We start from the raw sequence: 23,378 nt of genomic DNA on the forward strand, positions 1-23,378 counted from the left end.
GACCCCAGATGCCAAAGGCCTCAAGACACGAATCTCTGGGCGCAGCTGTAATTGGAAACTGTCAACAAGTAGCCAAGGCACGCGGCCGCACGCAGCCACTAAATATAACAAGGGCAGGGGGGCTCCCCCTGCAGCTTCCGTACTGCAAATGGGTCCAAGACATGGTGGGGACCCCAGAGCTGGGGCAGCTGGAGGCTGCAGGTTGGGATTGAGGGGTGTCCAATCTATGCATGGGGGGGGGGGGCGGGGAACCCAGCATCCAGTCTCTTTGCAGGGGGAATCCAGCACTTAGCACATGCTCAGGGGGGAACCAGCACCCAGTCTGTGCGCGGGGGGGGAGGGAAGGACGACTCAGCACCCAGTCTGTGGGCAGGGGGGAGGGGAACCCAGCACCCAGTCTGTGCACTGGTGAAATCAACAGGACAGCAACATGCCTGGCAATAAGCGAAGGGGGCTATCTGGACTCGGAGGACAGCGGATGAACTTCGGGGCTATAAGTAGACGGCAGAAAGACCCCGCTTTGTCCTGCACCTGGGCAGAAGCGGGCACACTCAGGAGCTCGGCCTACCTTGGCTGAAAACGCCGCAGAAGTCCGGGTGAGAGGCGCCTCCTGTACCCAGATTAGCCTGGGCAGGTGGGTTTCGGGCAGGCTCCAGACAGCGTGTGTTGCTTTTGTTTTATGTGGAACCCGTCTGTTGCCACTGTCCTTCCTCACTGGCCTCTCTAGGACTAAACGTCCCCGTGTGCTCTCTGGAACCAGAGCTCAGGGTGGGGCTGTTGTGCAAGGGGCTGCAGCAGAACTGGACACGCTGGTGTGTGCCCCGGTCCCATGGGGGCCGCAGCCCCAGCATTACGGGGCGTGTGCAATGGAGAGGGGGCAGCACCCCACAGCGGGAGGTTTTCTGAGGGGCTCAGGCCCAGCTGTTGCTCACCCACGAGGCAAAGGGTGGGCTGGCCAAGTGGCTGCCAGGCTGGAGGGATCAGGGAGCTGGCACCCCCAACTAAGCACCAGCAAGATTCCTTTCTTGCCGCCCCCCACCCCAATCGTTTGCTGCAGGCCTTTGCTATCTGGCACAGAAAGCCCCTGGCTCCAGCAGTGCCTTTGTTGCCAGTGAAAATCCACTGGGCTTGGCCAAAATACATGTTAAAAATTCACCAGTTCCCGTCTTTCGCCAGCGCAGAGGAAAGGGGGCAGCAGCCGAACTAATCATTGGCCATGAACACGGTGACGAGCCGGGCTCACGCCAACGCGCTCGAAGCAGTGGCAGCAGCAACAGACAGTGCCCTGGGAGAGCCCCTAATGAGGGGGAGAGCCCTGAGCACCCCGAGTACCTGCCCCTCATGGCCCATCCTCACCCAGGCTGGATAACAGTCTCCTGCTGCCAGCTAGCGCAGTCAGTCCTGCAGCTCGCGGTCAGTGCTGGAGGGCCAGAGCCCAGGCGCTGCTGAGGATGCCTGGTGGGCGGCTCTTCGGGCCACATTTAAATAATGTTGTGTTACCATTACGCTTTAAGCCCCCTGGGAATGACGCACAAGAGGCCATTCCCAGAACGTCTTGCAGCTGCTGTGGGAAAGGCTGGCCATGGCCTAGCTGCTGAAGCTGTGGGTCTCCGGGGCTGATACAGAGTCATCCACCTGGGGGGAGGAGGGGGCATGTCATTTGACCTCCTTAGATCCCTCCCTGTGTCTGCACTAAATGTCCCTGCTCAGAGACAGGTCCCTGGGCAGCTCTATGGGCGGTGCTGCTCGGCGCATGGCTCCGTGGGCAAGTGACGATACAGAGCCGGGGTGAGCAGTAAAACAGAGCCATGCATTTCAGGCTGCTCTCAGGGAAGCTGATTTCAGACAACACCCACTGACTGGGGAACTCCCTGCCACCAGACCGCATCGGGCCAGGGCTCAGCAAGCAACACGCCTCTCTCTGGGTACCAGGGATGTCCAGGATCCCACAAAAGGGGCAGTGCCCCGCTTCCCTCTCCCCGTGGAGGCGATGAGAAGGCTCTGGCTGTGGGGGTTTGGGCATCTCAAATTCCCAGAGCCCTGGGCACAGGGGCACAGTTCAGGACCTTGTATCCTCCCTCTCCTGTGGCACAGATGTGATGGCACTGGCTCTGCCTCTGTAACCACAGCTCTGCCCCGTGGGGCCCAGTGCTTCCCTGCTGGGCAGCAGGTACCAATGCCCTGGTGTGTGGTGTTCATGTGGGGAGGGGGCCCACAGGCTGAGGGCTGCCTGGCTGGCTGCATCCCAGCAAGGTGGGCTGCCCCTTGGACCCCATCACCCGTCCCAGGGCTGTTGACCCCCATCCCTGTTTACTGGGCTAGATTTACTGTCCCTCCAGGGAACACTGGCTAATCCCCCCGTCCCCGCCTTGAATCAGTGATTAAAGGGAACCCAGCTGCAGAGCCAACACCCCGTGCTGCGCGCCTGCTCTGCTCCAGGCAGATCGACTCTCCTGCCAGCCCCGGCCCAAACCACTTCTGTTTATCGCTGAGACACGTCACTATCTGCAGGCTCAAGGCGTCACAGCGAGAGAGCAGCCAAGGGACCTGGGGCTGCGGTGGGGAGCTGCCACAGCAGGTGCTGGGGGTCGGAAATGAGGGGCATCGTCAGGGAACTTGAGGGGGAGCCCGGGGCTGGGATAGCAGGGGCTGTGGGTTGGGATTGAGGGGCACTGGCAGAGCTGCCTGAGGGGAAGCCCAGGGCTAGCAGGGGCCAAGGGGCTGCAGGTTGGGATTGAGGGGCACTGTGGGGGTCAGCCCACATCTCCCCCTTCCTCACTCTGTGCTCCCTGGCTGTGCAGCGTCCAGCTGAGTTGTGACTCCCCTGGCCCCCGGCTCTCTGCCAGCCATTTCTAATTCTGCTCCTGGCCGCAAGCCAACCTCCCTGCTCAGCCCTATGGAGGTCTGGCCCTGGTACTGCCCATAAATCACTGGCCGTGTCCTGGATTTGTCAGCGCCCAGCAGCACAGAGCCATGTATGTCATGGAATCCCACTGCACGCGGCTGGCTGAGTCCAGGGGACGTAAGAACCGCCATACTGGGTCAGATCAAAGTGTCTCTAGCCCAGTATCTTGTCTTCTGACAATGGCCAATGCCAGGTGCCCCAGAGGGAATGAACAGAACAGGTAATCATCAACTGATCCAATCCCTGTCACTTATGCCCAGCTTCTGACAAACAGAGGCTAGGGACACTATCGCTGCCCACCCTGGCTAATAGCTATTGATGGACCTAGCCTAGTTCTTTTTTGAACCCTGTTATAGTCAGGGGGCTGGGGCTTCTGCCACCCAGTGCGTCCTGCCCACACTGGGGGCCACGGCAGATGGAGAGCTGCAGGAGCCATGCTCCGCAGCCCAGCCACGGTGGGAAAATTGAGGCCCATAAAGGGACGGCTCTGCCTGCCGCTACAGAGTCCATCAGTTGAACAGAACCCAGGAGACCAAGCTCCCAGACCCCTGCTCTAACCCACTAAACCCCACTCCCCTCCCAGCACCAGGGACAGAACCCAGGAGTCCTGGCTCCCAGACCCCCGCTCTAACCCACTAAACCCCACTCCCCTCCCAGCACCAGGGACAGAATCCAGGAGTCCTGGCTCCCAGCCCCCTGCTCTAACCCGCTAAACCCCACTCCCCTCCCAGCACCAGGGACAGAATCCAGAAGTCCTGGCTTCCAGCAGCACTTCTCCCTCCCTGCTCTATTTCCTGGTCCCCTTTGAAGAATTTTTTTTTTTTTTGCAATATTTTTATGAAAACTATTCACAGAATCACAGATTCCAAGGCCAGATGGAACCATTGTGATCATCTAGTCTGACCTCCTGTATAACACTGTGCATGACTCAGTTTCCCCACCCCCCGGTGCATGGCTCCTCACTGGCTGGGAATGGGTTGATTTCTCCTTGTGGATTGGGCTGGCCTAGCTCAAGCTGAATGTCATGGACGTTCCCTGGGTTGGGACCAGACACATTAACAAGATGTGAAGAATTTGGAATTTTTTGTAATATTTTTATTAGTCAGCTGTGTGCCTCAGTTTCCCCCATTCTTTGCATGGCTACTCAGTGGGAGGAAACGGTCCAAGTTTGCTCTCAGGACAGGCTAAAAGACACTGGTGTGTATGTGTGTCACCTCCCAGTCTGGGTGCAATGAACTGAGTCATTAAGGAATTGGCTGAAACGGACCCAGATTAGCAAGGGGACCAGAGAGACAATGCCAGCTCCAATGACTCAAGGAATCCATTTTGAAGCACTTGGAGGAGAGGAAGGTGATCAGGAACAGTCAACATGGATTCACCAAGGGCAAGTTATGCCTGACCAACCTGATTGCCTTCTATGATGAGCTAACTGGCTCTGTGGATATTGAGAAAGTGGTGGATGTGATATATCCTGACTTTAGCAAAGCTTTTGATACAGTCTCCCACAGTATTCTTGCCAGCAAGTTAAAAAAGTACAGATTGGATGAATGGACTATAAGGTGGATAGAAAGCTGGCTAGATCGTCGGGCTCAACGGGTAGTGATCAATGGCTCGATGTCTAGTTGGCAGCCGGTATCAAGCGGAGTGGCCCAGGGGTCGGCCCTGGGGCCAGTTTTGTTCAACATCTTCATTAATGATCTGGATGATGGGATGGATTGCACCTTCAGCAAGTTCGCAGATGACACTAAATGAAGGGAGAGGTAGATAAGATGAAGGGTAACGATAGGGTCCAGAGTGATCTAGACAAATTGGAGGATTGGGCCAAAAGAAATCTGATGAGGTTCAACAAGAACAAGTGCAGAGTCCTGTACTTAGGATGGAAGATTCCCATGAACCGCTACAGGCTGGGGACCGACTGGCTAAGCAGCACTTCTGCAGAAAAGGACCTGGGGATTACAGTGGTAATCCCCACGGTTTGATATGAGTCAACAGTGCGCCCTTATTGCCAAGAAGGCTAAAGGCATATTGGGCTGTATTAGTAGGAGCATTGCCAGCAGATCGAGGGAAGTGATTATTACCCTCTATTCGGCACTGGTGAGGCCACATCTGGAGTATTGCGTCCAGTTTTGGGTCCCCCACTACAGAAAGGATGTGAACAAATTGGAGAAAGTCCAGCAGAGGGTAACAAAAATGATTAGGGGACTGGGGCACATGACTTATGAGGAGAGGCTGAGGGAACTGGGCTTATTTAGTCTGCAGAAGAGAAGAGTGAGGGGGGATTTGATAGCAGCCTTCAACTACCTGAAGGTGGGTTCCAAAGAAGATGGAGTGCAGCTGTTCTGAGTGGTGGCAGATGACAGAACAAGGAGCAATGGTCTCAAGTTGCAGTGGGGGAGGTCTAGGTTGGATAATAGGAAACACTATTTCATTAGGAGGGTGGTGAAGCACTGGAATGGGTTACCTAGGGAGGTGGTGGAATCTCCATTCTTAGAGGTTTTTAAGGCCTGGCTTGATAAACCCTTGGCTGGGATGATTTAGTTGGTGTTGGTCCTGCTTTGAGCAGGGGGTTGGACTAGATGACCTCCTGAGGTCCCTTCCAACCCTGATATTCTATGATTCTATGAGTCCTGAAATGACACTTGGAGCAGGGAAGCTGGGCACAGACCCCAACTGGAGCACAGAGGACTGGGACTGAGACTAAGTGTGGGATTCTGGGTCTGGAAGAAAGCTTGGAGCTCTCACTTGGGAACGACTGAGGAAGTCAGAGAGACACACAGATCCTGAACACATTCCCTACAGCTCAGCGGGGCCAGAATGGGCTCTGCTTGAACCTCAGCTCTCTGTGTTAAGCTAAGGACTTCCTAGGCTGGATGCCACTCGGTAGCCCTGTTAATCTATGCTGGGTGCATGAATCCCTGCAGTGCACACAAGATCTCCCAGGAGTCTGGCTTAGCGGCACTCACTGGGCAGAGCTCGCAGAGTGAAGCAGGAGGGAGGGAGCCCAGAGGCTCAGGCTATGTCTTCACCGCTGCAGTGTAGCCCCTCACTACAGCAGCAGGGGACTCTGCGCAATCCCTCTCCCCGAGAGGTGGTAGCTAGGTGGATGGACGAATTCTCCCGTGGACCTAGCGCTGTCTGCACTGGGGGTTAGGTTGGCTTACCTGCGCCCCACAGGGGTGTGGATTTCTCACACCCTTGAGCCACGGAGCTGGGTCGACCTGACTTTTGAGTGTAGACCCAGACGGTGAGGCTCTGTGGCTCCCCCTGGGGTTCTGGCAGGCTGAAGTGTCTCCTCCTGGGGCTGTTTAGAAGCTATGGCGTAGCACTGATCCTGGGGAGCTGTGACACAAGGCCTGGCTGGAATCAGCACACACAGCTGGAGCCAATGCCGGGGAAGCTGGACAGCAACTGGGGGAAGAGGCAGGAGGTGTCGGTGGCTGTTTATAAGGTGCCAGAGAAACCCAGGATGTGAGGAGCTTGGACTTGGACACACAGGGACAGAGCCAGAGCCAAGATGGATCCCAAGGAGGCAGAGCCAGGGGACGGGTGAGGAGCCAGAGGGCAAATGCTCCTTCCCATAGTGACTGTCTGCAGTGCAGCTTCCCCAGGCTATGATAATGACTCTCCCATGCTGAGTCCAGGCGAGTATTAAATGCAGCTTGTCTTGAATGGGCCGCGCTTCCTCGCTGCACACGCTCCCTGGGGTGTCACTTCCTGTTGGGATTGAGCCTCTAAACGGCTTAGTGCTCAGCAGAAAAACAGGCTGTCAGCCAGGGGCGTGTCAAAAGGGCAGGGCAGAGCACAGACCCAGCCAACTCGGGACTTCCAACACAATTTCTGGGGAACTGCACCTTTGATCGCCCTTCCATGGTCTGCTCCAGAAAAGCCCCTCCGGTCTCAGGGCTCTCTCTGGGCAGGGTCCCACGTCCCACTCCCTCCAGAGCAGGGGTTTAGGCTGTACCTGCTTGCCACTCGCCCAGCAACAGCAGTGGTGCCTGGAGAGCAGCCAGCAGAATACAGACGTCTGAGAAACGCCTCCCAGAGAACAGACAGTTCTCCCCGGATTCTGCTGGGAGCAGAACTTCCCACCGCCTGCCCGGGGCTCTGGCAGGGATCCAGCAGTGTAGCTCCCCCCTTGGCCCAAAGGTCAGGTCCGTCTGATGGCCCCGCGCTCGGGCTGAACTCAGCCTTTCACAGCAGACGCCTTTTCTTTGTCTCTAGGCCTCTGGTCCCTGGCTGAGCCAGCCTATGCCAGTCACCCTGGGCGGGGGACGTCTCTGGAGCGGTTTCCAGTTGCCGGCAGGGACAGCAGTGACCCCTCTCCCCCACTGCTTCCAGCTCCTCCGGGAGCGTCAGGGTCCCTCCCACATGGAGTCGCCCACAGTGACCTAGAGCACGTTCATACTGCTAACCTCATAAGGCCCCCGCAGATCCCACCTGTGGTTGCAATCTGTGCCCCAGCTGCCCTGCTCCAGCCCGCTAGGCTGCCTGGGTCCATGGCCCCAAGTACTGGCTCGGAGCTCCAGCTGGTCCAGGGCAGCTCTGTAGCGGGGGCCCTGCCGCACCATCCTGGTCCCTGCCCCCCTTGCAGCCTGCCCCATGGGAGCAGCCAGCCCAGTGCTGCCCCAGCTGCAGCAATTCCCCAGGGCAGCACCTGTGTGCAGCAGGGGGCAGATGGATCCTCGTTACCTCCTGGGCTGCATGGCTCATTAGCGCAGCAGGGCCTAGTTGGGTCACAGTGCGGAGGGACAATCCACCCCCACAGGGAGCAGGGCAGGACGCTCTCCCCTCAGTCACCGCTGGCTTTAGTGCAATGACACATGGGGATATGAGATGAGGCAAAACCAAGGTCCTTCTGATGTGTCATTACAGCTCCCTGAAGGGGCTGAGCCTTGCACCCCACTCCACACCAGCTCCAGCATGGGCCCACTGATCGTAGGGCCTAGCCATGCCCTTGGTGCACTCCTGCCGTGGCTGGACGGCAGCCAGAGGGCTGTTGTGTAACGGGGGGTGGGGGGAGGGGAGGAGGGGTGTTGCTTCACATGCAACAAATTTAGCTGCGTGGGTGAGATCTCTCATCACCATTCCAGGGATCAGCACGCCGGCCGCTGGCCTGCCAAGCTCCGTATGTGTGTGCATAGCTCTACGTCTGTGTGTGACGCTGGCAGACCAGGTGTCCGCTCGCGCCAAGGCCCCTAGGTCTTGACTGAAAGCCGACAAACCCATCGCTGGAACCAATCTGGCTCCTCTGTGTGTTAGTGTTGTTAAAATAGGTATTAGAGTTATAAGAATGTGTTTAGTGCTTAGACTTTGTGAAATGCTTGTGAGCTGCCGCATGCATGAATCGCATTTATAACAGCGGTATCCCACGCTATAAGATTATATTTAAGGGTTTGCTCTGTAACTATAAATCTCCAGACAGGAGAGAAGCATTAACCAGTTTGAAATACTAGTTCCCAACAGGAGGTGTTATCCCCTGCCCATCAAGAAGGCCCATCAACACCAGAGGAACTATTGTGGAATATCAGAGGACAAAAGACTTTGTTGTTTGCTCCCCCACCTCGCAAAGAGGAGATGACAGGCAAATTCCTTCCATCAACTGAATTTGCAGCTCAAAGCAGGAGGGAAGGAATAAAAACCCTTACAAGTCTGCTTGGACTCTGAGAGTATGTGTACAGACGCTCACCGAGTTACGCAAACCCGACATACGCAAGGCATTCCGGAACGGAACACTTGCGTAACTCAGGGAGTGTTTGTACACAACAACTACACACTCATGGCTGGCCCGTGCCAGCTGACTTGGCTCTAGGGGCTTAGGCTGCGGGGCTGTTTCATTGCTGTGTAGACTTCTGGGCTCAGACTGGAGTCCGGGTTCTTGGACTCTGTGAGGTGAGAAGGTCCCAGAGCTCGGGCTTCCGCCTGATCCAGGAAGTCTACACAGCAATGAAACGGCCCCACAGTCCAAGTCTGCTGGCATGGGCCAGCCCCAGGTGCTTAACTGCTGTGTAGACATTGCTTGAAGGGCAAGGGTCACTAAGCACAAGTAAAAGATCCCCAGTGCTTAGCATGGGTTAGCCCTGAAGGACACACAGAGCTTGCGTGTCATAGAAGCGTCTATTACTTTTTGAAACTTAAGACTGAAACTCATTTGTGCACCTGCTTTAACCTTGTAAATAACTCTGATTTCCTTTTCCTATAAAATACATCTTTAGTTTATAACAGGACTGGCTACAAGCATTGTTTTTGGTGTGAGATATAAGGTGCAATTGATCTGGGGTACATGGGCACCAGGTTTGTGTAATTTTTGGTGGTGCCCAGAACGGGTGCAAGCAGAGCCGTCCCGTCCATAGGACAGACCGGTGCAACCGCCCCAGGCCCCGTGCTTTGGGGGGCCCCGCGCTTCAGGGGGACGTGGAGTCCATGATGGCCTGGGGAGTTAGCGGGAGGGCCCGGCCCCAGCCCGCTCTGCCCTGCCTCGCAGGCTCCCGGTGTTGCTTGGGGGCAGAAGACAGAAAGAGGCAGGGTGGGGGTTTGGGGGAAGGGGTGGAGTGGCGGCAGGGCGGGGTGGAGCAGGGGCGGGAAGAGGCGGGTTGGGCTGGGAACCGGGTTGCTCGCTGCTGCTATCGCCAGGCCCCCCGCTAATCCCACAGGCCGCCCAGGACCCTGCGTCCCCCTGAAGTGCGGGGCCCCCAAAGCACAGGGCCCAGGGTGGTTGCCCCAGTCCATCCTCTGATTAAATATAAGCCCAAACATTGGTGGAGCCAGGCCCATGTTCCTGAATATTGGTGGAGCAGGGGCACCATGGGCCCATATAACTCGCTGCCTATGCTAGGGTAAGCGACTGGTCCTTTGGGAGTAACCTGAATATTGCTGTGATCTTTGGGCCCATCAATCACAGAGCCCATCTATCACAGAGGTAAAATCATCTGGGCGGCAAGACAGCTTCAAGAACCCAAGGGGACTGTCTGTGACTCCACGGTCAGGCTATATAGTGCTTGAGGAGTTCACACTGGATACTTGGCTTGTGAAATGTAAGTATAGAAATCACAGCGAGTTTGAGGCGTGTGCCCTGCTTCTTAACAGTCTGCCCTGAGATTGGTACTCATGTGTCTGAGCCACTGCAGGACACCTTGCCAGTGTATATGTGACAGTAGTGTGCGAGTGTAGAGCTGTGTGTGTGCACAGCTGTGTGTGTGTGTGTGTACACAGCTGTGTGTACATGTGCATAGCTGTGTGTGAATGTGCATAGCTGAGCTCTGTGATTATGTGTGAGTAGCTGTGTGTGTGTGTATAGAGTTGTGTGTAGCTGACTGGGGGGCTGTGTGTAAGTGTGCATAGCTCCGTGTGTGTAGAACTGTGTGTGCACACAGCTGGCTGTGGAGGGGTTGGGGTTTGTGTGTGGGTCTGTGTGTGTATGTGGCTCAGTGTACGGGGGGCTTTGGTATGCGTGCATTACTGCATCCCATTGCCCCCTGCGGGTTGGAGGGGGAACTGCTTGCTGTGTGCCCTATCCCCTGCCCAGCTGGTACTGGGGCTCTGTCATCGAGGGACAGGGGGTGCAAGATCTGTCCCCTGGGCACTGGAGTGTTGGGGAGGTTGACAGGCTGTGGTTTCTCAGGAGAACCCCCACCATTGCCGGTGGGGATCGCAGCAGCATATGGGCTGAGGTGCCTGTCCAATCGAACTAGGATCCCTGGTGCCACACGTGTGATGAAGGTCCCAAGGCAGACAGTGGGGAGCCCCTCGGCGTGGAGGAGCTGGGGGGACAGGCCTTGGTGAGCTGACACGTGTGTGGACGAGGAGCTGGAGCAGCAAGGGGGCAATGCAAGGCCTGAGGGAGGGGAGGGGCCAGTTCAATCCTGGGAGTCTATGGCTCACCTGGTCATGTGGGTCACAACTGGTTCAAGACGGTCACACCCTGCGGGGGCAGTACCCCAACTGCCTAGCGCCTGATGTGGGCAGCGGTATGTCATCTAAGGGACAGGACCCTTGGGGAGGGGCCAGGAGCCAGGACACCTGGGTTCTCTCCAGGTGAAGCACAGACTGGTGTACGAGCCGCAGTCTATCCGGGCCCTGCCGCCCTCGGGGGCTGGGCGAACTGCACCTGGAGCCCAGGCAGTAGCGACGTGACCCAACGTCGGGCCCGGACACCCCGTCCCCAGCTGCAGGGCCCTTGGCACCGCCGCCATCACTGCCCCGCCTCGGGGAGTCTCCCACCCGCCTGCTGGGGGCTCGGCCCGCGGGGGCAGCAGGCTCCAGTGGGGACGGGCCCGGGCTGCCCGAGGGGCGACTCTGCTGAGCCTCCCGCGCCGGGGGGACGGAGCTGCCCGGCGCCCACAGACGGCGGCGGGTGGGACCCACCCGCCTGGCCCAAGGGGGGCAGGAACTAAGGGCCGAGCCAGCGGGGTCACCGCAGGGTCAGGGGTCACCACATGGGGTCATTGGGGGGCGAGTCCGATGATGCTCCGCCTGGCCCCCGCGCAGCCCCTCGCTAGCTGTCACCCTGGCGACCTACACCCTGACGTCATCCCTCTGTGGGTGCGGGGAGGCCTTACCTCACCGCGTGGTGACGTCACCATGGGGCGATGACGTCACTCCACCGCGAGGCGGGGCGGGGCTTCTCTCCATCCCGGCCTCGGATTAGCCCCGCCCCCAGCTGCCCTCACCCAACATGGCCGCCCGCCTCGTTCGGGCCGTCTAACGGACTCCGTCTACCAGCCTGCCCCGCGCGGAGGCAGCCGGCCAATGGGCGCGGGCGGAGGGGGCAGGGCCCGCGCGCGGCCCGGTGGTTAGTGTGCGCGCGGTAAAGGTTGGGTGTCTCGCGCCGGCGGCCGTTGGGAGGCAGGAGCGGCCCCGCCCCCTCGCTCCCCCCGCCAGGCGTCTGCCCCCCTCCCGCTGGGAAGGGGCCCGGGCACGAGGCAGCGAGGCGGGCGAACAGCCCCTCCCCTCCGCAGGTGAGATTGCAGGGGCCTAGAGGGAGGGGTGGCGGCGGGCGCTGTGCTTAAAGGGGCGGGGCCGCTCTTAAAGGGGCAGGCACGCGACGCCGATTTTGTGTCTGCTGGCCTGAGTCAAGGGGCGGGGCGAAGGGCTCTTAAAGATGCAGGGCCGGCCCGAAGCTGGCTGGGGCCCAGGGGCGGCATGGTGGTTAAAGGGGCAGGCGGGGCGGCCGTTAAAGGGGAGGTGCTGTAGGCCCTGCCCCCAAGGGGCAGCGATCCCCTTATTTACTGCCCTCCAGACAGTGGGGGGAGGGTGTCTGCCAGAGAAATGTAATGGGGGCTGTTCCCAGGGGGGCTGTGTAACGGGGGGGGGGGCTATACTCATGTGGGGAGCAGGCAGTACCCGGGGGGGCTGTGCAATGCGGGGGGGCTGTACCCAAGGGGGCTGTGTAACGTGGGGGGGGCTATACTCATGTGGGGAGCAGGCAGTACCCGGGGGGGCTGTGTAATGCGGGGGGGCTATACTCATGGGGGGGAGAACTGTACCTGGGGGGCTGTGTGGCACGGGGACTGTAATCATGGGGGGAGGGGGCTGTGTAACACGGGGTGGGGGCTGTACCCAGAGAGGGCTGTATAACTAGAGAGGGCTGTACCAGGGGGACATGCGCTGTGTAACACTGAGCAGGGCGGGGGCAAATAGTTCTTCACACAAGCTCCCCGCATGTTGTTGCAGCAAGCAGGGCCAATGGGACCCTGTGCTGGAATAGCTGGAGCATTGCAGGTGGAAGCAGAGAGGTTATTTTCTTTCTTTATGTGGCACTAGTGGAACCACTGTTGTGATCCTAGGTCTAGTCCTGGTGCCCGCAATTGAAGAAGGATGTTGATGAGCTGGAGAGGGGTCAGAGAAGAGCCATGAGAATGATTAAAGGACTAGAAAAGCCGTCTCATAGTGATAGACTCAAGGAGCTCAATCTATTTACCTTAACAAGAGAAGGTTAAATGGTAACCTGATTACAGTCTATAAGTACCTGGGAACCAAATATTTAATAATGGGCTCTCAATCTAGCAGTGAAAGGTAGAACATGAGCCAATGAATGGAAGTTGAAGCTGCACAAATTCAGACTGGAAATATGGTGTAAATTTATAACAATGAAATTAATTAACCCTTAGAACAATTTACCAAGGGTTGTGATGCATTCTCCATTGCTGACAATTTTTAAATCCAGATTTGATATTTCTCTAAAAGCTTTGCTCTAGGTATTATTTTGGGACAGGTCTCTGGCCTGTGCTATGCAGGAAGTCAGACTAGATGATCACAATGGTCTTTTTGGGCCTTTGAATCTCATTAACAGCATGACAGAGCAGCGAGCATGAGTCAGGGCAGGACGTGTCAGGCCCAGTGACAGGGACGAGTGGGGATATGGTTCGGCTTTGTGACATCTAGCAAGTTTCCAGCCAAAATCCTGTTTGGATCTCAGAAATCACTGCTGGATTTGTTAACAGCCACCACGTGCCAGACCAGACGCAGCCGCATTTCAAGGCTGTGCTCCCAGGGAGCTAGGCTGTCACCAACGCAGCAGCAGGACACATCCTGGCTGGTACTCCCAAAGTGGGGTCAGCATCCACTCAGGTAACAGCAGGCTGTACTCAGTTGCGTGGTAAGCAGGTGGGAGCCAGAGCAGTGGGTGCAGGATTGATTCCTTTACTAACCCTGCTTTGAAAGAATGCTGCAGAGAGTCCCAGCAACCAAGGTGTTAATGTGAACCATGAGGTTCATAATTAGAGGACAAATCCTCCTTTTGTATTCCAGAATAAAGCCGGAGTCACCCCCTGACTGCTGGGGGATCAGGATTCTGATCTCAGTTCCCCCAAGACTGATCTGGAGTTACTGTGCCATCGGGTTGGCTGGCTCTGGGTGACACTGGGTTCTAGGTGGCTACAGGCTCTGGGTAGCTGCAGATTCTGGCCTGGCCGATAGTGGGCTCTGGCTAGCAGTGGGCTCTGGGTAGGTGTGGGCTCTGGCTGACAGTGGGCTGTGGGTAACTGCGGGCTCTGACCCGGTTGTTGGTGTTCTGCTGACCTGCCCCCTCTTTCCCTGCAGGCTTGGGTGAGATGGTGGGAGCCCAGCAGCTGGAGATGGCGGAGATGCAGCCAGCACCAATGCCGCAGCCAGGCACCAGCGACCACCAGTATGAGTGTCTGGAGTGTGGCAAGGTGTTCAAGTGGTCATCGCGGCTGATTCACCACCAGCGCACGCACACGGGTGAGCGCCCCTACAAGTGCTCCGAGTGCCCCAAGGCCTTCAAGGGTTCGTCAGCACTGCTTTACCACCAGCGCAGCCACACAGGCGAGCGCCCCTACAAGTGTGCTGACTGCGGCAAGGCCTTCAAACGCTCGTCGCTGCTGCAGATCCACCAGAGCGTGCATACGGGCCTGCGCGCCTTCAAGTGTGCTCTGTGCGGCATGGCCTTCAAGTGGTCATCACACTACCAGTACCATGTGCGCCAGCACACAGGCGAGCGCCCCTACAAATGCACGTTGTGTGAGAAGGCCTTCAAGAACTCATCCAGCCTGCGACGCCACCGCAACATCCACACGGGTGAGCGCCCCTATGTCTGCACTGCCTGCGGGAAGGCCTTCACCCAGTCCACCAACCTGCGGCAGCACCAGCGCATCCACACAGGCGAGCGACCCTACCAGTGCACCGAGTGCCCCAAGACCTTCACCCACTCCTCCAATCTGCTGTTGCACCAGCGCACCCACACTGGGGGCCGGGCCCACAAGTGCCAGGCCTGCGGCAAGGCCTTCATCTCGGACGCCTACCTGCAGAAACACCTGCAGACACACGCGGCCAAGCCACTGGCACCCTACGGCGAGGCGGAGCTGGCCTGCACGCCGGCCGAGCTCTTCCTGGCTCCGGCCGAGCCAGTAGAGACGGTGGAGATGCTGTGGAAGTGTGGGGAATGCGAGCTGACCTTCCCCAGCGAGGAGCTGCTGCTGGGCCACCAACAGAGCCACCTGACCCCCGCTGCGCCCGCTGAGCTGCCCATCCCGCCACTCTACTCCTGTGCTACCTGTGGCAAGGCCTTCAAGAATGGCTCGGGCCTGGCACGCCACCAGCACAGCCACGTGGGCGAGCGCCCCTACAAGTGCTCCATCTGCGAGAAGACATTTGTGCAGCTCTCCAGTCTGCTTGGGCACCAGCGCAGCCACCCGGCCGAGCAGCAGCTCATCCAGGCTGAGGCCGAGGTCACCTGTCCCCAGACCGCAGCTGAGCCGGTCCCGCCCCCCGTGCCTCCCGAGGTGGCTGAGCGCCCCTACAAGTGCACCGAGTGCGGCAAGGCCTTCAAAGGCTCATCGGGGCTGCGCTACCACCTGCGTGACCATACCGGCGAGCGTCCCTATAAGTGCTCTGAGTGTGGCAAGGCCTTCAAGCGCTCCTCACTGCTGTCCATCCACCAGCGTGTGCACACCGGCCTGCGCGCCTTCAAGTGTGCCGAGTGTGGCCTCACCTTCAAGTGGTCGTCGCATTACCAGTACCACTTGCGCCTGCACACAGGCGAGCGCCCCTATGGCTGCGCCGACTGCGGCAAGGCTTTCAAGAACACCTCGTGCCTGCGGCGGCACCGCCAGCTGCACACAGGTGAGCGCCCCTTTGCCTGCCTGGTGTGCGGCAAGGCCTTCACCCAGACCTCCAATCTGCGGCAGCACCAGCGCACCCACACAGGCGAGCGCCCTTACAGCTGCCAGGAGTGTGGCAAAAGCTTCACCCACTCCTCTAACTTGCAGCTCCACCAGCGTACGCACTCCAGTGAGCGCCCCTTCAAGTGCTCCATCTGTGCCAAGGGCTTCGTCATGGCCTCCTACCTGCAGCGCCACCTGCGCACCCATGCCACCGAGGCCAAGGGGGAGGGCCCAGCCCCAGGCCTTCCTGCCCCACCTGCCACCCAGGAGGTGCACATTGTGCCCAACCTGCAGGCCACCCTCAACCTGGAGGTGGGCACCGCCCCCAGTGCCCCCAACTCGCAGACCTTCCTGCTGGTGCAGACGGCTCAGGGGCTGCAGCTCATCCCCAGTGTCCAGCAGAGCCCCCAGAAGCTGCTGCTTCTGCCCAGCCCGCAGCTGGTGCCCACGCAGCAGAAAGTGCCCATCCTCCAGAACACCCCCAATTTCACACTGGTGCCCAGCAGCTCTGTGGCCCCAAGCAACCCTGCCCCGCGCCAGCAGAGCAAGGGTAGGAAGCCGGCAGCACCTGGCAACCCCCAGAACATTATCCTGGTGCCGGGAGGTGGGCCGGCGTTGCCCAGTGTGCAGATCCAGGCGCTGCCAGGCACACAGCGGGCACCGGTCCTTCCGGCTGGGCAGAACATCATCTTGCTGCAGAACGTGGCCGAGCAGCCCCCTGCAAAGGTGTCTGGTGTCCGGATCCAGGCTCAGCCTCAGGAGGTGGCCAGCATCCAGCTGCAGGCCCTGCCACCCCCCACTGCTGAGGCATCCAGCATGCAGGCTCTGCCTCAGCCCCCGGAACTGGGCAGCATGCAGCTGCAAACCCTGGCACCGCCTCCCCCAACAGGGGGTGAGGAGCAGCCCCTGCCTTGCTCCTCAGCACTTCCGGGCACGGTGGGTTCCGGGCCAGAGGTGTCTGGCCTGCAGGAGAGCCAGGACCTGCTGGTGGTGCAGAGCGGGCCAGGGGAGGAGCTGCTGGGGTCGGGTGGCGAGGTAGGTGTGCACCTGGAGACACTTCAGACAGAGGAGGGGGTGCAGAGCGTGCTGGTGCTGCGTGGTGCCGACGGTGAGCAGACCCGACTCTGCGTGCAGGAGGTGGAGAATCTGCAGGAACTGCCCCCAGACAGTGGGGTGGGGGGCCTGGCACCATCCTCAGGGCAGAAGCTCTTCATCATTCGCAGCGCGCCCGGTGAGCAAACCCTGCAAGTGCTGGAGAATGTGGGCTCTGGCAGTGGCATGGTGCGGGGGGTGGCACCGGGTGGGCAGCCCTCCACCACCAGCACCCAGATGGTACAGCTGCTGCCAAGCCCAGTGCCACCCCCACAGGAACTGTCCTCCATCCAGATAGTGCAAACGGTGCCCAGCGTGCAGCTGGTTCACACCTTCTGAGCCGCTGGCCACAGACGCCAGCCGGAGGGTGTGCAGCTTGGGTTGGCATCACAGAATCTGCCAAAGCTCTTGCTCCCAGTGGGCGTCCCCCACCCCCATTTTCCTGCCCGTGCAGCCTAGAGACAGCGGGATGCCCCCACATGACGACCATCATGGGCAGCAAGCTGTGGGACTCGTGCAAGCAGCCTAACTCTGCTTCGCCCTCGCTATCCTGGCTGCAGCCTCCTGGGGTGCAGGGCTGGTGTCTGTGCCGCAGTCAGAGCCACACTGGCATCAGCTGTGCTGGGACAGGATTGCCCAGCAGCGCTGTGATCTAGGAAGGGCAGGGCCTGGCACAAAAGGAGCCCTTTGCCTACCCCTTGGCAGGGTCAGCGTAGTGAGCTTGGCAGGGCCCTCATCCATTGCCATTTCCTGACACTCCCCCATGTCAGGCCTAAGGACAGTGACAGATACTCCTGTCTGCTAGTTAAAGCACAGGCCTGGGAGCCAGGATTCCTGGGTTCCGTCCCTGGCTCTGGGAGGGGAGTGGGGTCTAGTGGTTTAAGTGTATGTGGGGAGGGCAGGAGGGGGAATGGTTTGGGAACTAGGACGCCGGGGTTCTCTAGGGGGCTGGGTGACCCTGAGCAAGTCCCTTCCTGGCTGTGGCGTTTTCACTGCTGTGGGTCGGGACCAGCACTCAGGGCTGGGAGGCTGAGTGCATGAATAAAAGTCGGGAGCTCTGCAATCACCAGGTGAGGGGAGCAGCTGGCACTTGCCACTCCACAGGGGTGAGGGGTTCCCATGGCTCTGGCAGGCAGAAGACTGGCATGAGAGTAACTGCCACCTCCTGTACCCCTGTCCTGGCAACCAGGTAATACCTGCTTCCTGAAGCCCTGGCCTCCTCTGTAGGCAGAGCACCCCCAGTCTCTTCCAGAGCCCACTGTGTATGATGGCGCCTGGCGCTGTCCCAGGGGGTGTGGCTCCTTCAGTCTAGAAGGCAAATAAATGACTGCTTCAAAAGCGCCTCTGTTTGGTTTGTTCAGTGCTGGGGACGCAGCCTCACCTCCACCCGTATGTGCTCAGACACCGAGATGGGTCCCTGTGCTGGAGCAGCTGGGGGAGAGGGGCCCAGGGACCTGCCGGGCCTGAGGAGTGTTCATCAGATAATTCTTGTGCGGGGGGCTGCGGGGCTTTGCCACAGCAACGCAGCAATCCATACTAGTCAGTCAGTCAATGCCCCTGGATGGTGCTTGGGGGCCTGTACTGCAGAGAGTGGGGTGGGGCTCAGCAAGGGCCCCTTTGCCCCCCATAGCCTGTACTGTATATTTGACTCCTGAATATGTGTTGGGTGGGGCCTGCCTGTTGGGTCAGTGGGTCCAGCTCGGCTTGTCCCCTTGCTCACTGGTCACCAGATCTGGCTTGGCTCACTTGGTCCAGCTCAGCTCGCTCATTAGTCATTGGGTTTGGCTCAGCTTGTCCCCTCACTCGGTTACTGGGTCTGGCTCAGCTCACGCACTGGGTCCGGGTTGCCGCTCATTGGTTGTTAGATCTGGGTCAGCCTCACACCAGGTCACTGGATCCAGAGTGGCTCGCCCTCTCACTCATTGGTCACCAGGTCCCCCTGGGTCCAGATTGGCTCACCCCCTTGCTCAATAGCCACCAGGTCCTGCTTGGCCTGCCAGCCAGATCACTGGGTCTGGCTCGGCTCGCCCCCTCACTCATGGGTCAATGGGTCTGGCTCGGCCTGCCCCCTCACTCATGGGTCTGGCTTGGCCTGCCCCCTCACTCATGGGTCAATGGGTCTGGCTCGGCCTGCCCCCTCACTCATGGGTCTGGCTCGGCCTGCCCCCTCACTCATGGGTCAATGGGTCTGGCTCGGCCTGCCCCCTCACTCATGGGTCTGGCTTGGCTCACCCCCTCACTCATGGGTCAGGCAAGCGTGGCAGGAGCCTGGCTCTGGGGTGGCCATTGCAAGAGCCCTCATAGCAGTGCCATGGGTCAGGGGGCTCCCTGACCCCCAGGGATTGGTGCCTATTTGGTGAGAGCCCCAGGAGGAGTCCCCACCCCTGCACACGCCCCACTGTCCTCTTGCAGGACCCGGCCTCGGCCTCCTCGCACCCCTCACTGCGAGGCAGGCCCTATGCGGCCCAGTAGGCCGCACTTGCTGCCTTAGCAACGGTTGCTAGGTAGTGCCAGGGCGGGTGGGGGAAGACTCGGAGGAGTGAGCTGCGGCGCATGCGTACTGTGCAGGAGGAGCGAGGCTGCCGCTGGCTGCGCACTGGGCTGGGGTGAGAGGCTCTGAGAGTGTGGAGCGGACCCATTGCCCACGGCGGCGTGGGGGTTGGGGGTGGCGTGGGTTGTGGGAGGTTCCATTGTTCACTGTGGGCTGCCGGGGCGCTCCATCGCCTGTGCTGCGGGGGCCGCATTCTCTGGGAGGAGGACTGTACCATTCTGTTCTTGGGGGGGAGGAGGGTTGGAGGGGCGGGCGGTCCCATTCCTATAATTGGGGGAAGGGCAGTGGTTGCAGGGATGGGCAGTCCCATTCCCTTTAATGGGGGGAGGGGCATATCCATTATCTCTAGGGCACTGGGGTGGGGGGAGCGCTCACTGTGAGGGGGCTACTCTACCTCTGGCAGGGGAGCAGCAGGAGAGCAAAGGTCACATCAGTGGTGAGAGCTGCTTCTGCCTCACCTTGTCTCTGGCCCCTCTGCCACCTGGGCCATGGGGCCCTTCCCCCTCTAGGGGGCGCTGGCTCCCACCCAGCCCCAGGGCGGGGACTGGCTGGGGGGGGGAATGGGACATGGGGCCTTTCCCCTCTAGGGGGCGCTGGCTCCCACCCAGCCCCAGGGCAGGGAATGGCTGGCTCGGGGGAGGGGAATGGGGCACGGGGCCTCTGCCCTCTAGGGGGCGCTGGCTCTCACCCAGCCCCAGGGCGGGGACTGGCTGGCTGGGGGGGAGTGGGACATGGGGCCTTTCCCCTCTAGGGGGCGCTGGCTCCCACCCAGCCCCAGGGCAGGGAATGGCTGGCTCGGGGGAGGGGAATGGGGCACGGGGCCTCTGCCCTCTAGGGGGCGCTGGCTCTCACCCGGCCCCAGGGCGGGGACTGGCTGGCTCAGGGGATGGGGAATGGGCCATGGGGCCTTTCCCCTCTAGGGGGCACTCTCTCTGCTCCTGCCTGGGAACACCCTGTGGATTCAGCCTGCTGGGTCTCCCCAGCTCTTCTCTGTGCTGCAGTCGCTAAATGACTCTAGTGCAGTGATGGGTGGCACCGGCCTGGGGGCAGAACTGGCTCAGCAGGGCCTGCTCTCAATGCTGGGCGAGTGAGCCATTCAGAGTCTCACCAGGCCTGCGAGGGGAAAGAGAAGGCGCCAGCACTCAGCCTTGTAGGGTGACCAGATGTCCCGATTTTATAGGGACAGTCCTGATTTTTGGGTCTTTTTCTTATATAGGCTTCTATTACCCCCCACCCCCTGTCCTGATTTTTCACACCTGCTGTCTGGTCACCCTACAGCCTTGTCTCCTGCCTTGCAGGTGCTGTCACTCCCGCCAGACGTGATGCCCATGCTGGACCCTAGCCAGCTCGCTATCCGTGAGATGCAGGAAGATGAGGAGCAGATGGTTCTGGAACTGCTAAAGGTCTGGGGAGGAGCCAGTCAGTGCCTGTCTGTCCGGCCTTGGAGCTGTCTGTCTGTCCGTCCAAGCTCTAACCCTCTGCCTGCCTTTAGCACCTGCCCTGTGGGGATCTCAAAGCTAGTGAATGATCCTGCATGTCCCCCTGCCCCTAGCCTGATGTAGCAGGTCAGTGTGAATACCATTATTCATGGAGGAAACTGAGGCGCAGAGAGCTGAGGCAATCGACCCTTGAAGTCACACAGGGTCAGCGCAAGACCTGCCATTTCCTGCTGTGAGCACTAGACCCTGCTGGTCTCCAAGGTACAGAGCTAGAAGTACAGAACCCAGGAGTCCTGCCGGCTGCTCCTTTCCCTCTACCCCTGGCCTTTGTGCTCTATGTGCAGTACCTGTGAGAAATGTATGGGATTGAGGCCCCGTGTCCCACCCTGTGGCTGTGGTGCCCTTTCAGGGGGGGTCACATCCCTCAGGGAAAGCTGCTGCCCGTGGCGAACCCGACATCACAGCCTGACCCTACGCTGCACTCCCTCCCCTCCCCCCCCCCCCGCCACCTCCCCGCTTGTCCTGGCCCTGCTGTCCTTGTGCCAGGCCCTGCTGTCCTTGTGCCAGGCCCTGCTGACATGCCCTTTCCCCCCCAGGATGGGTTCAAGGACACGGAGAACCGGCTGATCCTGTATGTCCTGACGCGGCCCCTGGCGCTGCTGCTCCTGGCCGTGGTGAGCAGCGGCCTCCGCTTCCTGCTCAACTCCTTTGTAGCGGCGCTGCTGGGGCCCGTGCTCCTCACCATCCTGGCCCTCAAGCTGCTGCTGCGGCGCTTGCCGGACCTTGGCTGCCTGGGCGCGTACTACCGCTCGGGGCAGCGTGGGCTCTGGGTGGCGGTGTACGACGGCGACGATGTGTGCGGCTGCGTGGCGCTGCAGCCCTGCCCGCAGGGGGTGACCCGCACGGCTGAGCTGAGGCGCTTGGCCGTCAGCCGCTGGTACCGGCGCTCCGGCGTGGGGCGCTGCCTGGTGGCCTTCCTGGAGGCCCAGGCCCGGGCGCAGGGCTATGAGCGTGTGGTGCTCTACACCGCCGTGGTCACCAAGGCTGCCATCAGCCTCTTTGAGAGCAGCGGCTACCGCCCCACTGGCGGGCGCAGCTGGCTGGGCTACACCATCCTGCAGGAATTCAGCAAGGAGCTCTAGCACCCGCTGCCCCCCTTCTGCTGGGTCGGGGGAGTGACTTGTAGGGAGCAATTCTGGCGAAGGGCTGGCGGGCCGCATCCGTCCTCATGCCCAGGAGTCCCTCTGCTCCATGGATGTGGGATTTGGGGTGTGGCAGCCCCAGCCTTCTTTCCCAGGACAGCAGTGCCACCTCTTCCTTGACTGGAAACAGCCTGTTTTGGATGAGTCCCTTGCTGGAGCTTCAGCTGGACAAGACCGGCTGGACCTGATTGTGACTGTTGGGGGGGAGGGGGGAGGGAAATCACAGACCCAGTTGTGACTGCGACTGCTGGGGGCGGGGCGGGGGGGAAAGATCACAGACCTGATTGTGACTATGGTGGGTGGGGATCACAGACGCTCTGGTGACTGCTCTGGGGACCCTGACATGGAACGGAGCAAAAGGGAACTTCAGCTTGGAGACTGGGGAAGTCCTGCCCCTGGGGTGGAAGTGCAGGCGTTGCCCCAGGGGTGTGTGGGGGGGGAACCCCAGCATTAGAGCAGGCCTGCGGAGGAGTGTCTCTCTCCTGCCCCAGAGTGGGCTCTCCCCAGCACCAGCTTGGCTGCGTGATGGAGTCGTTTGGCCATGGTTTGCCATGGGCGAATTCCCGGGCCTGCTCCAGGCGGAGAATCACATTGGTGCAGCCAGGAGAATGGGGACTCTGGAGCTGTCAGTTGCCCCTGCAGTCTGGCAGCTCCTGTCCAAGCACCCAGAGCTCACGCTGTCCCACCCGGGGCCATGGGACCTTGCTGCAGTCACGCAGGCTACCAGCCGTCGCCGGCTACATGTATGTCCGAGCATGTGTGTGAATAAAGCTTGCATTGCAGATACTGCAGCTGCATCTATCTCCCACCCCCACAGGCCTGGGGCAGCTCCCCAGGCAGAGCGCCAGCCAGCAGGAGCACGCAGCAAGGGGATCCACTCAGCCCAGGGCGGTCGTCAGGAGAGTCACTGCCGGGAAAAGCCAACGGGAGCTGTCTCTCGATCTCCAGACGTGCTCTTACAACAGCAAATATCCCTCCTCCCATCCTAGTGTGCATGGGGGGCCAGCGCTGACTGTCAAGGAAGAGCGCCCCCTACTGAGCAACCCACTTTCTGCAGCACAGGCCCCCTAGCGCTGGCCTGGGGCATTGGGACTAGCATTGACTGCGAGGGGAGAGAGCCCCTGCCTGCTCCTTGGCAGTCTCCCCTCCACGGCGGGCCAGGCAGCTGCTGTTTAGCGTGGGATGTTTGGTTGTATGACAACACAGGTTGCTATGGTTGCTGATATCCTGGAAACACAGCCCGCAGTGGCGACGGGGAGGCTGAGGACCAGCGAGGCCATGGAGCTCCCTCAGCCCTGCGGTGCAGCTGGCCGGGCAGGGGCAGTGCCTGGCATGGGGTGCCAGGTGGACAGGGTCCCCAGGGCTGCCCAATGTCTACGGGCAGGGTCCCAGAGACCTGGGCTGGGCCGTCCCTCTGCCTGCGGCACTGCGGGCTGCAGGCCAGCCTGGCTCGCACAGCACTGACTCAGTCTTTCTATGACTCGCCCCCGGCTGGGACCATGCAGCCAGGACTGGTGGGGAGATGGGTGCCAGCCAGGCCACAGCCCCACACTGCCCCCATGACAGGAC

The 23,378-nt window shown here is 60.1% G+C and overlaps 2 protein-coding genes across 6 annotated transcripts; both read left to right on the forward strand.

Annotated features, from left to right (window-relative positions):
- The first annotated feature begins 11,796 nt into the window (after positions 1-11,796).
- ZNF628 (zinc finger protein 628) lies at positions 11,797-17,126 on the forward strand. Of its 2 annotated transcripts, none has more exons than XM_054010076.1 (2): positions 11,797-11,859; positions 13,943-17,126. In XM_054010076.1, the coding sequence occupies exon 2, from the start codon at positions 13,954-13,956 to the stop codon at positions 16,954-16,956; it is 3,003 nt and encodes a 1,000-aa protein (XP_053866051.1). In that variant the 5' UTR covers positions 11,797-11,859; positions 13,943-13,953; the 3' UTR covers positions 16,957-17,126. The 2 variants fall into 2 exon arrangements, with proteins under 2 accessions (XP_053866051.1, XP_053866050.1); XM_054010075.1 differs by lacking the exon at positions 11,797-11,859 and adding an exon at positions 12,489-13,471.
- On the forward strand, positions 11,836-22,039 carry NAT14 (N-acetyltransferase 14 (putative)). 4 transcript variants are annotated; one of them, XM_054010142.1, is made up of 3 exons: positions 11,836-11,859; positions 20,467-20,571; positions 21,204-22,039. In XM_054010142.1, exons 2-3 carry the CDS (start codon positions 20,491-20,493, stop codon positions 21,747-21,749), a joined length of 627 nt encoding a protein of 208 aa, XP_053866117.1. In that variant the 5' UTR covers positions 11,836-11,859; positions 20,467-20,490; the 3' UTR covers positions 21,750-22,039. The 4 variants fall into 4 exon arrangements, with proteins under 4 accessions (XP_053866117.1, XP_053866115.1, XP_053866114.1 ...); XM_054010140.1 differs by lacking the exon at positions 11,836-11,859 and adding an exon at positions 14,029-14,104; XM_054010139.1 differs by lacking the exon at positions 11,836-11,859 and adding an exon at positions 19,150-19,223 and having other exon boundaries at positions 21,204-22,038.
- Positions 22,040-23,378: the final 1,339 nt, after the last annotated feature.

The sequence above is a fragment of the Malaclemys terrapin genome, chromosome 20 (assembly GCF_027887155.1).
Source record: "Malaclemys terrapin pileata isolate rMalTer1 chromosome 20, rMalTer1.hap1, whole genome shotgun sequence".
Lineage (NCBI taxonomy): Eukaryota > Metazoa > Chordata > Testudines > Emydidae > Malaclemys > Malaclemys terrapin.

Excerpts from the sequence above, each read along its gene's own strand:
- NAT14 (XM_054010142.1), top strand. The coding sequence starts at position 20,491 with ATGCCCATGCTGGACCCTAGCCAGCTCGCTATCCGTGAGATGCAGGAA. Across the intron at positions 20,572-21,203 it reads TGGTTCTGGAACTGCTAAAG|GATGGGTTCAAGGACACGGA; the intron begins GTCTGGGGAGGA and ends TTTCCCCCCCAG.
- ZNF628 (XM_054010076.1), top strand. The coding sequence starts at position 13,954 with ATGGTGGGAGCCCAGCAGCTGGAGATGGCGGAGATGCAGCCAGCACCA.